The sequence below is a fragment of the Podarcis vaucheri genome (assembly GCF_965113315.1).
Source record: "Podarcis vaucheri genome assembly, chromosome: 5".
Classification (NCBI taxonomy): domain Eukaryota; kingdom Metazoa; phylum Chordata; class Lepidosauria; order Squamata; family Lacertidae; genus Podarcis; species Podarcis vaucheri.
Window position 1 is genome coordinate 63,484,312 of NC_138763.1, and position 14,925 is coordinate 63,499,236.

General features: G+C 42.0%; 1 protein-coding gene across 4 annotated transcripts in view; it reads left to right on the forward strand.

Moving 5' to 3' along the window:
* INPP5A (inositol polyphosphate-5-phosphatase A) overlaps window positions 1-14,925 on the forward strand; it is a 235,039-nt gene that overhangs the window by 148,794 nt on the left and 71,320 nt on the right. For all 4 annotated transcript variants that reach the window (XM_082225339.1, XM_082225341.1, XM_082225340.1 and 1 more), the window contains exon 9: window positions 6,307-6,391. In XM_082225339.1, coding sequence (XP_082081465.1) covers window positions 6,307-6,391 — 85 coding nt within the window. The remainder of the gene's footprint in view (window positions 1-6,306; window positions 6,392-14,925) is intronic.

A 14,925-nucleotide genomic window follows, 5' to 3' on the forward strand; every position in this document is an offset into this window, starting at 1 on the left:
TGAAGAAATAGGTAGGCAAGCCTTTAATGTATTGAAAATTAGTCAGAAAAGTTGTACTAAATTAATACGGTAAGTCAGACCTCAGTCCTAAATGTATTCATTAGGGAGTAATGCACTGAGATTTACTTCTATGTAAACATGCATTGGCTTGTGGTATAAGTAGGGGCGAATCTGTAAATTTAGTTTTCTATCAGTTTTCCAGTGTTAATTTCAGTTCACCACATTTTCTACACTGGCTTGTGATTTATGTTTTCAAAAGTCCTCCTGAAAAATCATTAGCATTTTAGCACACATTTCTCCTAATAGACACTTTTTTGCATGCCGTTTTGCCTGATACACAGAATTTTGAAATCATTTCTCTCCCCCCCATATAATACTTTTTTATGTTAGATGCATACTTCCCATATATATGCATTTTTGTACCCATATCTGATACTAAAACTTCCATAAAAATCAAAGAAATGCAAATTTTGAAGGATAGCTGTGCTTTAATTCATGTATTGCTTCTGGAAGTGTGAATTAGGAAGGCTTGCATTTTTCTGAACTGAAATGTCTTCCCATCCCCAAGCTTGTCAGTACTGAAGGCAAAATAGTAAAATGCTGCCTGTCTAAAGTTGCTGCATCTTCTTTCTTACTTCTTCTTTTCAATAACTAGATTCCTCTGACATTTTATAATAATAATAATAATAATAATAATAATAATAATAATAATAATAATAACAACAACAACAACAACAACCTTTCTGAAAGGGTTTGAACTCCCAAATGCCAATTATTTGCTTAGAGAGGTTTTTGTTGTTGTTAAGGAAAGCCCTAAAGTATCAAATATTAATGTAAAACTTTAATCACTTAAAACACCAGGAAAAATATTGGAACAATAGTAGCCATCTCTCCCCACCCCCACCCCTGAAAAAAAAATTCTACCACACCTTCTTTCCATTCATTCATTCATTCATTGTTGTTGTTCTGCAGAATGTATTCAGACATGTACCAGCTCTAAACAGACAGAAACATACACAAATCCTGATATGATTCTGTTTTGCCTTTCTTCTGTAGCCTTGGTGAATTGTTTCTAGGTAACTTGACAAACCTGAAGGCGTATCAGACTTGAGTGAATGTGCGACTGCGATAGTGGGTCTTAATAATAATTTTTTTAAAAGATAAGACTTTGAAAAGTAAGATTATGAATTCAACCCCAAAGCAATGATTGATGACCCTGTGCATATTCTTCCCACTTGAACAAAGCAGTTCATCGTATGGGCTGCAAGTAAGTCCTGAAAACTGGAATTCCATTGGAAACTAGCCTCTGCTTTCATTAAGTGCCACAATGAGAATGCTAAAATGTGGGCCACAGAGGTACGGTTTTAGTAGCCCACTCTGGTATGAAGGTTCTGGATGGCCACTGTCTCCTTACCACAAGGTGTAGTAATGGCTACCAACTTGGACAGCTTTCAGTGGGGATTAGATCCATTCATGGAGGATATGGCTGCCAATGGCTGGTGTCCGTATCAAAGGACATATGCTTCTGAATGCCAGATGTTGGAGAGCATAAGTGGGAAGACTGTTCTTGCAGTTACGTCTTGCTCGCAGGCGTCTAGTTGGCCACTGTGATAACAGGTAAAGGTAAAGGGACTCCTGACCATTAGGTCCAGTCGTGACCGACTCTGGGGTTGCGGCGCTCATCTCGCTTTATTGGCCGAGGGAGCCGGCGTACAGCTTCCAGGTCATGTGGCCAGCATGACTAAGCCACTTCTGGTGAACCAGAGCAGCGCATGGAAACGCCGTTTACCTTCCCGCCGGAGCGGTACCTATTTATCTACTTGCACTTTGACATGCTTTCGAACTGCTAGGTTGGCAGGAACAGGGACAGAGCAACGGGAGCTCACCCCGTCACGGGGATTCGAACTGCCGACGTTCTGATCAGCAAGTCCTAGGCTCTGTGGTTTAACCCACAGCGCCACCTGCGTCCCTCCATGATAACAGGATGCTGGCCTAAATGATCCTTTGGTCTGGGCACTCTTTGTATGTTCTTATGTTCCCCCTAATCCTCCTCAATGGGATGCTGAGATTAATTTGAGATAACGCCGACCTAATCACCTTGGAGGAAGCATGGGATCCCAGTGTAATGAATGCCGTGTTCAGTTTTAAGTAGAAATTATGCATATCTGTGTTTAAAGGGCTTATTGATTTGTTCCATTTAGAGTAATGATTTAGAAATTCTTCCATTTCTTTACCGGCAACATCAGCATAATCTCCTTTTCAAGTGCGCTTTATGATGTCTCATCCTTTGAGATAAATTTGAAAGGTTCCCTTCCCCCCCTCTTCCCTGTGCCTTGAAAGTACTGTATTCATTATTATCCTTTTTCAGCGCTTACTTTCAAGCGGGAAAGCGGGTATCAAGGGATTGCAGGACTGCACTTTTCCCCTTGCCCCCTATTGTTGCAGTGCTTGCATTTTCACTTCTGCAGCGGGGAGACTGCTGTATTCATGGAGTTTCCTGAGTGATTTAGAACCCGGGAAGATCAGCATTCTACCTCACACAAGAAGACTACATGAGCAAATGAAACTCCCTGTTGCAAAAGCGACCACGTGTTAGTTGCCTACACAAGCTTTTAGTGATACTGAAAGCGCAGCCCCTTGCTACTCATTTCCCCTCTTTACAGGTAATAACTGAGGAGGCCCTTGTCATGAAATGAACTCCATCAGTGCATTGTGACTCTGAAATTCCATTTATGTCCATGTTAGTATAAATAATGGAATAAACTGGTCAGCTGCCTACAACCTCTTAACATTTGTGTGCCCTTCACTTCAGCTTTCATTCAAATTTTTCTTTTTTAGAAAAGCAAGTCTTGGAGTTGTGGAGGGAAATTTGTGGATAGGGCATAGTATGGGAGACTGTCTCTCAGTTATGCTGAGCTCAGGCAGTACTTGTAATTTACTGAGGGTCAAAGTCAGGAATTCATATTGCAGTTTTATGGCTCATAAGTTAGTCAGTTTTGAGTATGGATTTTTATATTTGCTACAGCCGTTGCTGCAAATATTGAACTGAGTAAGAGTACTTAATGTGGCATGTGAATCATTGTTGAACAAGAAGGAAAGGCACCATCACAGATCTAACAACAGCAAGCAAGTGGATCATAATTGTGATAGATGGTTGCTTTCTGAACTGCCCCCACCCCTGCCGGAATATTCACCTATGGAAACACTTCACAAAGCATATTTTGGATGTGACGGATACATTTAAAAACATGGAATGTTAAGACTAAACTGCAGAATTACACTTTTTCTGGCTGTGGCTGATTCAGGCATAATGCCAAACCCTTGAGTTGGTTCCACATCAACAAGGCCAGAAGTACCCTCAGGCGCAACCACTTCTCCATTCTTCTTCCCCTCATGATCCACTGTTTCTGGCTTCCCTTCCTGCTTTAAAGCAAACCACTGTTTCTCATTTCACTCAAACAAGCAAGCTGTGATTTGCACGTCACCTAATCAGCCAGGTTTATAAGCGGCATAGTTTTTCCTCAATTCAAGAACAAAGGGAGGAAACTGAGGCAATATGGAGAGAAGGAGGGGACGGAAGCATAGCAAGGTACTATGGACATGGGAGTCTTCAAGCTTGTTCACAAACCATAGTTTGGTGTGTTGCAGCTGAAACAGCCCAATGACATTTCCTAATAGTGATTTTTGACTATTCTTCCTGCATGTTCAGTTAAAATGTTAATAGTCATTGTTCCCTGGAGGGCATTAGGTCACTCAGTCTGATTGCTGATGTCACAAGTAACTCAAATATAGTAGCATTACATATATAGGATGTGTACACTTGTAAAGAAATCTATGACCTGGAGCATGAAAAGCAGATGGAGAGTATATGGGTAAAAATTGTAGGAGAAAGGAACAACAGTGACCTTATTATGGGTGTCTGCTATAGACCGCCAAGTCAGACGGAAGACTTGGATGATGCCTTACTAGAGCAGATTACCAAACTTTCAAAAAGGAGAGAAATAATCCTGGGGGACTTCAACTTCCCTGGTATCTGTTGGGACTCAAACTCTGCCAAGAGTGTAAGGTCTGACAAATTCCTACATTGCTGACAATTTCATTTCCCAGAAGATGGAAGAACCAATAAGGGGATCATCTATCTTGGACCTGATCCACACCAATAGGGAGGAACTGATTGATGAGGTGGAAGTGCTTGGAAACTTGGGAGGAAGTGATCATGTTCTCCTGGGTTTCAGGATACAGAGGCAAAGGAAGCTGCCTTATATTCAGCATGGGTTCAGCAGCATTATCTATTCTGCCTAGCAGTTGTACCAGCCCAAAGAGATGGAGCAGCAAATGGTGGCCTTATTGTAGTTGTGGGCTCGGTTGTGGTAGCGTCATCGGATTGGGTTGTAAGTCTTGCAGATAAATTACAGTATTTTTGGTAATGCAATGCGGACATCAGATAAGAACTATGTGAAATAGAATCAGATCCTCCCACTGTGAAACATTAAATTAATGCTGGTGACATGACTTGGCTGCTTCCTTTTTTACACCATTGAAATTTATCACTCCATTGGGTGATTAATTGCAACCTTTTATAGGAAATTTTGATTCATGGCATGTTCAAAAGGAAATTGTAATGCAGGATTACAATGAAGCAACTTCTAAAGCTCTCCTGGTCAGTTGGGGAGGGGAACACCCTCCTGAATATATTTGATATTTGATGAGCTGTCGAGATTTATAGTTGTTAACTGCTAAAACCTAAAGGAGTACATGCTTTTCATATGCTGCTTCTTCAAACCCATTCATCTCTCTGAGATCACTCGAAGCAAGGCTGCAGATCGAGTTAGTCTGGCAGCATATTCTGATGCCCCACCATCTAGAAAATTGCTTAACACAAATTATTTTGCTAAGCAGTAGGCCAGTTCGATGTATTTATTTCATGCCTTCAGGATTTCCTGTTTTTTGCAACAGGTAGTTTTCCCGGGAGCAAAACTATTCCTATAGTCTTTGTTTAACTTAGTCTTAAAGTATCAAAACTGTCATAGAAACCATATTTCCCATCACTCCAAAGCTATAGCATCATAATATTTTTCACCTCAAAAAATCTCATAAATCTCTTTTCAAATTTGCCTACTTCAATCTGAGGTTCATTCCTAAGGAATATACTGGGGGGGGTAATACTAGTTATACTAGTAGTAATATTGCTACTACTACTACTAATAGTAGTAGCAGCAGTAGTATAGCATGGATGGAACTCTGAACAGGAGCACTTGACACTGCAACATTTTGTGACAGCCTATACTTCCAAATTTCTTCACAATAATGAACTTCAATCAGCACCTGCAAGAAGCTGGTTTATTTATGATCAGCTGTTTGCCTTGCCTGATACAGTCGGTGCTTCTACAATGATACCTCTGGTTACAAACGCTTCTGGTTATGAACGCTTCAGGTTACAAGCTCCGCTAACCTGGAAGTAGCTGCTCCTGGTTGTGAACTTTGCCCTGGGATGCGAACGGAAATTGCGCACCAGAGGCTCCATTAGCAAAAGCACACCTCAGGATAAGAACAGTTTCAGCTTAAGAACGGACCTCCGGAACGAATTAAGTTTGTAACCAGAGGTACCATTGTATTTTTGATAGGAGGGCTGAGGCTAAGTGACGAAAGACACTGTCCACATCAGTGGCTAGCCTTTACACTTTTTGTTGCCTAATCTAGCAACGAAAAAGGTAAACTCATCTGGTCGCATGCAGACAAACATCCAAATATGAGCACCTGTTCATCAATGTTTTCTTTAAGTGGCAGAGAAGCTCCTCCAGGTTGGCTCCAGGCATCCTAGATCAAGGGTGTGCAGAAGCTAGATCTGGCTGTATTGGTAGATCACTGGCTGAATTTCAGTAGATCAACAAGGATTTATGATTCTGGATTGTTTGAACAATATCAACAATGGAATGGCATGCACCCAACCACCACCCTAAATTAAATAATGCTAAAATGAAGAAAGCTTGGTGTGGCCAGGAGTGGGTTTTTGGTTGGATCCCACCGAGTGGATCCCACAATCATCAAGCCTTCCTCTCCCTGTCAGTCTACCTTAGTTCGTCTAAGGAACTTTTGTGCTTGCCCAGCGCCACCTTGCAGACCCTCTTCCCACCAGGACCTTGGCAGGGTTTCAGTGACAGAACCATGAGCATGCACATGTAATCTCTTTGTAGTTACAATTCTGGGTATTGTTTTTAAAGTGAAGGTACTTTACAGATTCCTTTCTTTCACATACAGCTGAGCAAACTGCATTTAATTCTTTCCCCCCCTATTGTGCCTTTTCAGAATTATAGATCAGCGGTTTGAGAGAGTTTCATATTTTGTCTTTGGAGATTTCAACTTTCGACTGGATGCAAAGTCAGTGGTAGAGGTAGGAACTCCTTTTCTTCTTTACATCTGGACCCCATTGAAAATTCTTCAGGGTTTTTTTTTTAAAAAAATGCTTAAGAAAGTTAACTGGCTTTTAGGCTTGCAGAAAAATGCTCACTAGACCAAGCTGGTCACAGCCATCAAAAATATTCCATCTGTTGCAACGCTACCAGTCCATCCATGAAGTCCAGCATAGATGTTCCGAGTAGTGAATTTGCTGCCACTCAGCCAGGGCTCCAAAGACCACATCATTCTGGCACAGCTCTGGAGATTGGAGACAACTATAATTGGGTCAGAACTGGACTGTGTGTAGTTTGATATCAATACATTAGTCGGCTAGTGAATCTGTGGCTGAGGTGGGATTGGAACTAAAGACCTTCACATTTTCCTTAATATTGACATTCCTGAATTTACCATTTCCCACACAGAGTAGTTTCCACACAGCTTTCCCCCAAATTTCATTCCACAGAAATTTTAGCTCATATTTTCGGTTTCAAATGGGTGTATTTGTTTTAAAAAGAACAAACCTCTCATCCCTTCCTTTTTTTCCTCCCTGTGATAAATCATAGACAGCTTGAGAATCGCACAACAAATTTCCTATAATAGGAAATCCTCCTAATAACCTTCTCTAATCCTGATGTGGCTATTTTCATTTCCAGAGTGCTTTATGAACATTAATTAATGTTATGCTGCAACCATACATCTAAGGTTAGAGACAAAGAGTGCAACTTCTGCATGAATCAAACTTTTACATGTGTCAACGGTACCAAGCTATAGAAGAATAATTGCACACCCTTTGCAATGTCTTAATAAAAGAACCTGCATTGTGATCATGTAACTTAACTCTGTGAGCAGTGTTAACTTTGTTTATAGAGAGCTTCCAGAAGGAAGGGTCCTTAAAGTTTCCTGGGAATCCAAATGGGGAGGATCCAATGAACTCACTTGCCTTCTTGCCAGGAACAAGTATCCCTTCGCAGTCTGGCAGGTGACTGCGCTTCTAGGAAAGCCACTCCACCTTTCCTCTCTCCCCACCCCTTTTATTTGTGGAAGAAAGGAGTGATGGTATCACTTATACATGCTGCTGGCATATGTTCACACAATCCAAATGGGAAGGGAGAGAAAGAAAGAAAGAAAGAAAGAAAGAAAGAAAGAAAGAAAGAAAGAGCCTGCCTGTAGGAAGCCAAGCCCAGAATTTTCCCCTGTACCTAGGACTTTATCCATGAATGCATATAGTTAAATGCCATGAGTTACTGTGCGGGGGGAAATTCTAATGATTTACCTCTAACTACAAAACAAGAGGCATGAAACATGTGCACAGAGGGGGATTTTCCTATGATGACTTCTTTACCTGCAGAAGTCTTCCCTGGTTAGGGGGAGGTATGCATGGAAACACTATGATGCCAGGATGTGCATAGATAGCTCTTCGCCCTCTTCACTTTTAAGCACACGTGTGTTCCTTTTAGTGCATTAATAGGGCTGCCATGACGATTGTAACATGGCTAAACCAGATTTCATTGGGGCAAAGGTGATGTTGAAGGACCTGATGGAGCCACTATAACTATAACCCTAACCCTAACCCTACCTGTAGGCTTATTCATACATTGCACTGAATACAAGTGCAAGGCATCTCTACACATGTTCAGGTGTTAGTTGGTGTGAAAAAGTGTACACTGGTTGATTTATACAGCTGAACTGTTGTGTACAAAGATTGTTAAAGTAATGTGAGTGTCCCCGTATGTTACCGATTTGACACTCAAGCCAACTGGTGAATGCTGCTTTGTCATAGTATCCAAGCTCTGAAGGTAACCTATAAATTAGCTCTTTCTTCTCTCGTGAATGTAAGTAGCTGTAAAAGACTTTTACCCCTCCTTCACCTCTTTGTTCCACCCATTTGGAAATATTTCCTTGTGAAATGATTCTGCCAAACATTTAGGTAATACAAGAAGATCCAAGCGCCAAATTTGATGCATTGGACTATTAGATCTGCCTACCTAAACAGCAACACAAGGCAGTATATTTCCAAAGACATTCTCAGCAGGGCTACTGAAAGAGAAGATATATGGGTTGTTTCAAAAATAGATTTTCTTATGCTCATACAGAGTAACATAAATCAGCTGGCACCTTATTGGCCATATTAAATTGTAATTAAGAAGCAATAAATCATCATTCAGGGTTTTAGGTGCAAGAGGGAAAAGACTTCTCCAAAGCATTAGACAGACCGTTTTTGCTATGAAATTCTGTTCCACTATCCACGAGAGAGAGCCATAGGTAGTCAAGGAGACTGAGAAATGCACTTACAGGTCACAAAATGTGCCTTGTCAAACTGAAAATGAATCAAAAATTATAAAATGTGGAACTGGATCTTTGTCATGATGGTCTAGATAGAGCCTTGCACAATCACTGAGGTATGTGCAGAGCACATGTACACTGCAGTATCTCCATGAAGACAGCAAATGAATGTGTCTGCAGATTTACCTCTTTGAAATAAATACAGCAACACTTGTGGATGAGTGTTCTGTACATGGGTCAAATGCAAATTGGGCATCCGAATCCATTCTAGAGGGCTGCAAAGACAAGAATGCATCCTTAGAAAGAACTATGTTCACCAGAAGAACTAAGTGCATTCTTACGTGATATGAAGGTTGGGTATCCTCAGGCCTGGAGGACAAATGTGGCCTCCAGACCCCTCTCTCTGGCCCCTGGGACTCTTGTCTCTCTCCAGGCCACATCCCTTTGCAGCTTCCTTGACTGTTTTTGTCTGGCTAGAATGAGCCCTTGAACTCCGACCAGGGTCTTGCTTAATTGGGGGGAGGGGATAGAAAGGATTGTGTGGACGTGCGTGGAAACTAACCTGTTGCGCAAAGTTAAACTTCACAATTGCTTCTCTCTCCACATTTTTTTCTGGCTCTGCTCACCACTGGCATGTGGCCCCTGGAAGCTTGTTCAATAGGGAATGTAGCCCTTGGGGTGAAAAAGTTTCTCATTCCTGTGCTAAACAATTGGAAGAATACCTAGTCATCTGAATTATACTTGATTTGTGTGTTGTAACATCATTAAGCTTTTTAGTGTTATATATACATATTACTATCAAACGATAGGAGATTTTAAGCAGCCAGGGAAAGGAAAAATTCAACTGTTTGTCCTATCAAGTCATTTGTAGCTGTTGCAGCTAACACTCAAGGCTAGAATTTTGCTAGAAGCCCACTCATGGGGTGCTAAGTATGTGATCATACCTGCTTGCTCTTTAGAAGGATAGCTTAAAGGGGTAGCTAGCCTATTCATTTGGAGGCTGCAGAGAGCAGGCAGGTAGCAGCCGTAGGACTGCTGCTAGCTCACAGGTGGATCCCACCTTTATCCTTCCCAGTGCACAACAGCCTGCTAAGGAGCCAGGAGGTTTGGCCAGCTAGCACCATGCACAGAGAGGAAGAGGAAGGTCCATGGCGGTAGCTGTTCCCTAGGGGAAACCCTACTTATTTGGAGGCTGCTGTGGACTGTGGATCAACAGCAGAAAACCAGATTCAGTGGAGCAGCCCCAAAGCTCATCCTAAGCGATGGTTTGTGGATGGGCTTGTTCCTAGATCTGAGGTTAGAATGAGGGGAGAGGGGACTTAACTTGGCTTCCATAAGGAGACTGTTAAAGCCCTTTTCAAAAGTAGCATTTGATTAAAGAAATGTCTCCTGAACCAGCTGCAGTTCAGGTTTTACAATCTTTCAACAGGGCTTTTCCCCATCTCACCTAACTCCCTGGCTTTCACTCCCACTTCTTGTGCACCGTAGGAAACCGCTACAACCCAAATACATAATATTGCATGGGGCAGGCATCTTTGTGGGGTGGGGTGTCAAATACCTACCAAGATGCGTTCTCTGCACAACACAGCGAAAACCGTCTTTATTTTAAACATCTGTAAGCTGCAGCGCAGCACTCAAAAGCAACATACAAAGTTTTGTCAAGGGTCAAACAGCAGTTTAAAAAGATATATCCACCTGTTGTTTTCTCACTGATGATTCCTGGCAAGGACTTGATGTAGCTCTAATTGACATGGGAATAATTTCTCTGGCAGCGGGGGGGGGGGGGCACCCTTTGTAATGCAAACATCTGCCAGATTGTTAGCTCTAGTGGCCAGTGTGTTGCTGTAGCAATAAGCCACCAAAGTTTAACTTGGAGCTAAAAGCTTTCTGGTAAATCACCAGTCTTCCCTAACTACATTAACAGACTAAAAGAATAAACATCACTTCATTGCTTTGCTACCCTGCACACCTAATCAATGGCTGGATCCTCTAGCCCACTGTTAATTGGTATCTACTCTGTCACAGTTCAGATAATGTAGATGGAGGTTTTAGCTCATTATTCTTTTAATCGTAGCTGCTCCAGCTGTGTTTGCACTAGTGGGGGCATAGCAGCTTTCCTTGTTTGTACCAGTTCCTGGATTAAGGGCAGAACCCTTAAGTATGCACTGCTGTGACGCACCCTCCATTTGTTTCTGCATCGTTTGAACACAAGTTGTACAGTGGCAGCAACATTTTTGGGTGGCAGCAGGGGAACACGACAGCTTCTCTAATTGGAATGGGTCTTTCAGAAGGCAGATACCCCAGGTCTCTTGTATGTTGCTTTTGCTGCAGCCAGACAGCTTCTCCACAAAATTTCTTAAATGCTGATCCTAAGAGATGCAGACGACTCTCAACTTACACTAGGGTTACGTTGCAGGGATCACACCTAAAGCCAAATTTGTGTTCAGTCAAAACATATTGAGTTCAGTGGCCGGTAGGATTGCCAATGTCTTTTTTCCACCCAAGCAGCTTCAGCGCTGAATGCACACAAGTAAAATGTGCCTAAGTTTCAAGTTACCTGTATATCACTTCTTACTTCTCAATAGCCCTTTCATTTAAACTTCAGATGAAGACCCTGAATCGAAATGCTGTCAGGTGGTGCTCAGTTGATAAGTGCTGTCCTAACAGTGGTTGTCCTAGTTTAGGAGCAGCCAGCATAGTTCCTTCCAGGTGTTTTAGACTACAATTCCCATCAGTCCCAGCCAGTATAGCTAGTGGTTGAGAATAATATGGGAGTTGTAGTCCACAACATGTGGAGGGGGGGGGACCATATTGGCCACTGCAGTGCTTGTATCTTGGGGAATCCCTTGAATGCAATAGAGAACTTGAGCTCCTAGCTCTGCAACTTTCCCCATTTATTAAAGCTGAACTGCAGGTGCTAATTGGGAATATCTGCATGTATCATTTATACTGCAGAAAGATTGTCAGCTGTTTCATAGGAAGCCAAATGAAAATAGATTCACCAACGCTGAGTGAATTAAATGTGCAACGTCTCTGTTTCAGCAGGCAAGGAGTTCTGTTCTGTCAATCACAGAGAGAAAGAGAAAGAGGACACAGCTTATCCCCACCTTCTTTCATGCCTGTTAATAGACCACACAAAGTTTTTTTAAAAAAAATAATAATATTTTGGCTGATTAGAGTTCTGCATTTTATTGCTTCTTGCGGCATTTCGTTAATCAGAACCCAGGGCCCAACCTGCAAACCTTTGCAGCTGTTTTCAAGATGGTTCCCTACAGTAAATTTGGCAGTGGAATTAGTCCCATAAATCATTCCTTTCCACCTTAATTCACATGAATGTATGGAAGTGTCAGTGGAAGGGTCACAACCCCTGTCCGTAAATTTGTAAGGCTGCCTACACATTGGTGTCCAGGGCTGGCTGTCATTTTGTGCTTTTAACATGCAGAGGTGCCCTTTCCCCTGCGTTTGTTAGAGCAGCTGTCCTTGATTGATTTGCCTGGCATGAGGGTGGGGTTTGACCTATAGGGGGTTGGCCTGCCTTTCTATAGTGCTTCAGGCAATGAAGCAGGAAACAGCAACTTTTCCATGGAGTGGGCAGGTCTCTTCTCTTAGGAATTGCTAATCAGACTTTCTGCCATGGTCTTCCACTGTGGCCGAGATGGTCAGGTTAACTCCTTGTCCTACGGATGGAGACAAGGCATGTTTTTAGCTGACTTCCTGAGTTTTCTTTTCCATTCTGCTGCTTTGGAGTGGGGTGGGGGGTGGGGAACGGAGTATTGCTTCCTCTCTTTAAAACTGTCCCACTCAGACTAAGCAACTTCCTTTGAAACTGCTTTTCTGTTTCACCATTAGGGGAAAAAAATAGGCATTCCTGCACTGAAATGCATAATAAAAATAGCAATTGTCATCAGATTTTCTTCTAGCTAACTATGCAAGGACATAATTGCATCTATGAAACCCCTTGGCATTATGAAAGTGGTACCGTTAAGTAGGACAGCAGAACCAAAGCTAGGACCTAGCCATTTTTAATAATCTGATAATTTTTAATAGCCATGCTCTTAAAGGCATCCAGCTCAAAGTGGCCATGAACATAAGAAGTTGCCTTATACAAATTCAGACTCTTGGGGCACAGTTCAGCTAAGCAGAACACTAGCAGAAGCCTGAGCAAGGACTTTTGCTAGTGCAGTGGGGCTTTCTTCATTGCACTGCTATGCTGAACACCACATGAGTCGGCTGAATAGGTGCTGTCTGGACTTCCCATTCTAGTTTTCCCCCCTCCCTCAAAGCTGCTGAGACTAAAGTGAAGTCTCTCTCGTGATTTGGCTGACCAGCATGATGTAAACAATCCAACATTACTGGCACAGTATGGAAGCTTCATTATGACTTCATTTTGAGAGAAGGTAAGAAAGCTGTGGGATCAGTTGAAATGCTGCTTCAGATGACTAACTATTGGGGAAAGGTAGGATGTGGAGCCCCAAGAACAGAGGGACTTACAGAGAAGATTCTAAACCAGGGATAGAGAGAGCCTGTCTTAATTCCCATCAGCCCCAGCCAGCATGGCCAATGGTCAAGGATGATGGGAGTTGTAGTCCAATAATAGCTAGAGAGCCACAGGTTCTTCATCCCTGCTCTAAAGGTTTGTCTTCCTACCACATTTGACTCCTCAGGGGCAACCTGCCAGATCAGGTGACAACCTCTAGGGTGCCATATTCTCTTCCCTTCCCATCTTCCACCCATCCTTGAAGAAGTACCCTCACTCTTATTTCTTTCTCCCCATCTCCCCATTCTTTTTTTTTTTTTTTTGGAGCACCCTACTTTGTCTGTATCAATTTGGGGTGGTCTAACATGAATTGGGTTACAGATGACATTTCAAATAGACTTAATTAGATGTTTATGTTGAATTATCAATTTGCATCAATGTAATTGGTTGGGGAGGGTGGGGGATCACCATCCGTTTAATTACCTATTATTCAAAAAGCATACAGAGGGCAAATGTGACTCCCAAAAGTCGGGAAATCTCATTTATTTCTTGGCAAACGTTTTGTTACATGAAATGCCAATCAACTGATGATGGATTTTCTGACCCGGCTACAAAATAACTAAGAGATTAATTAAAGACCTTCCAAGATTTTATAAAGTGCACCCAATCTAATTGAATGCATTTTTAAAAGGGACGTTCCCTTCTCTTCCCCTCCCCCCTTGCCCATTGAACACTTCCAAATGGGCACCTGCTGTTTGTCAGGCTACATTGATGAGGGAAAGGAGTTACAGACTTAGCTGTTCAGAAAGCTGATATGCTGGCGCTATTGCTCATCCTCACCTCCTGGCCTCTTGGAGGTGTCAGGTTGGCAAGGAAAAGGGTCTATTAGCTGAGAGGTAACTATTGATTGAAGACATATGAGTATTTATGCAAATATGACTGATGACTTTGTCAGATAAACCTCATACTGTTTTCAACTTAGATTTCTTTCATTGGGTGAAAGCCTAAATTACGTCCCATTTTTGTATGTAAACAAAGGTACCCTCATTTACCCTCAACTCTTAGAATCATAGAAATGTAGAGTTAGAAAGGACCACCAAGGATCATCTAGTCAAACGCACTGCAGTGGATGAATGTGCAGCTGTCCCGTAAGGGGATCAAACTTGCAACCTTGGCATTATCATCCCCATGTTCTAACCAACTGAGCTACTGGCTCTTCCTTCACTTCACCTACCTAACTGCTTTGGACCATGATGCTTCTATGATCCTAGGCAGATACCATCTGCGTTGCGCATGAGGCAGCACAAATTGTTTCTGAAGGAAATACAGATAGGTAGACATGCTCTGTTTCCCGCCGCTTTTGATTAAATCTGGTCAGTATCATGTTTCATACAGTCAACAATTCAGAACTATTTATCCTTCAGCAATTTGATAGATTAATGTCACTGTGGGGTTGTTGTTTTTTCATATGCAGAACCATAATAAACTATTATATCAGTATGCTAATTTATTTCTGCAGTAATTCAATAAAATAAGTTGTTGTTAAGCTTCATAGTTGAAAATGTCATATTAATCTACAAATGGAAATGTCATCCAGTCTTGCTATGCAGCAAAGATTAAGTGATCTAATGCCTTTCTGAGTACCATTAATGCCTTTGATCCAAGTGTGGCAAATTGAAGAAAAGCCGATGATCTATGTTAGGATGGCCACGGTCTCCTGTATCATGCTGAGGTGTCAAAGTTTGATATCTGACCTGTCTGCTCAACAG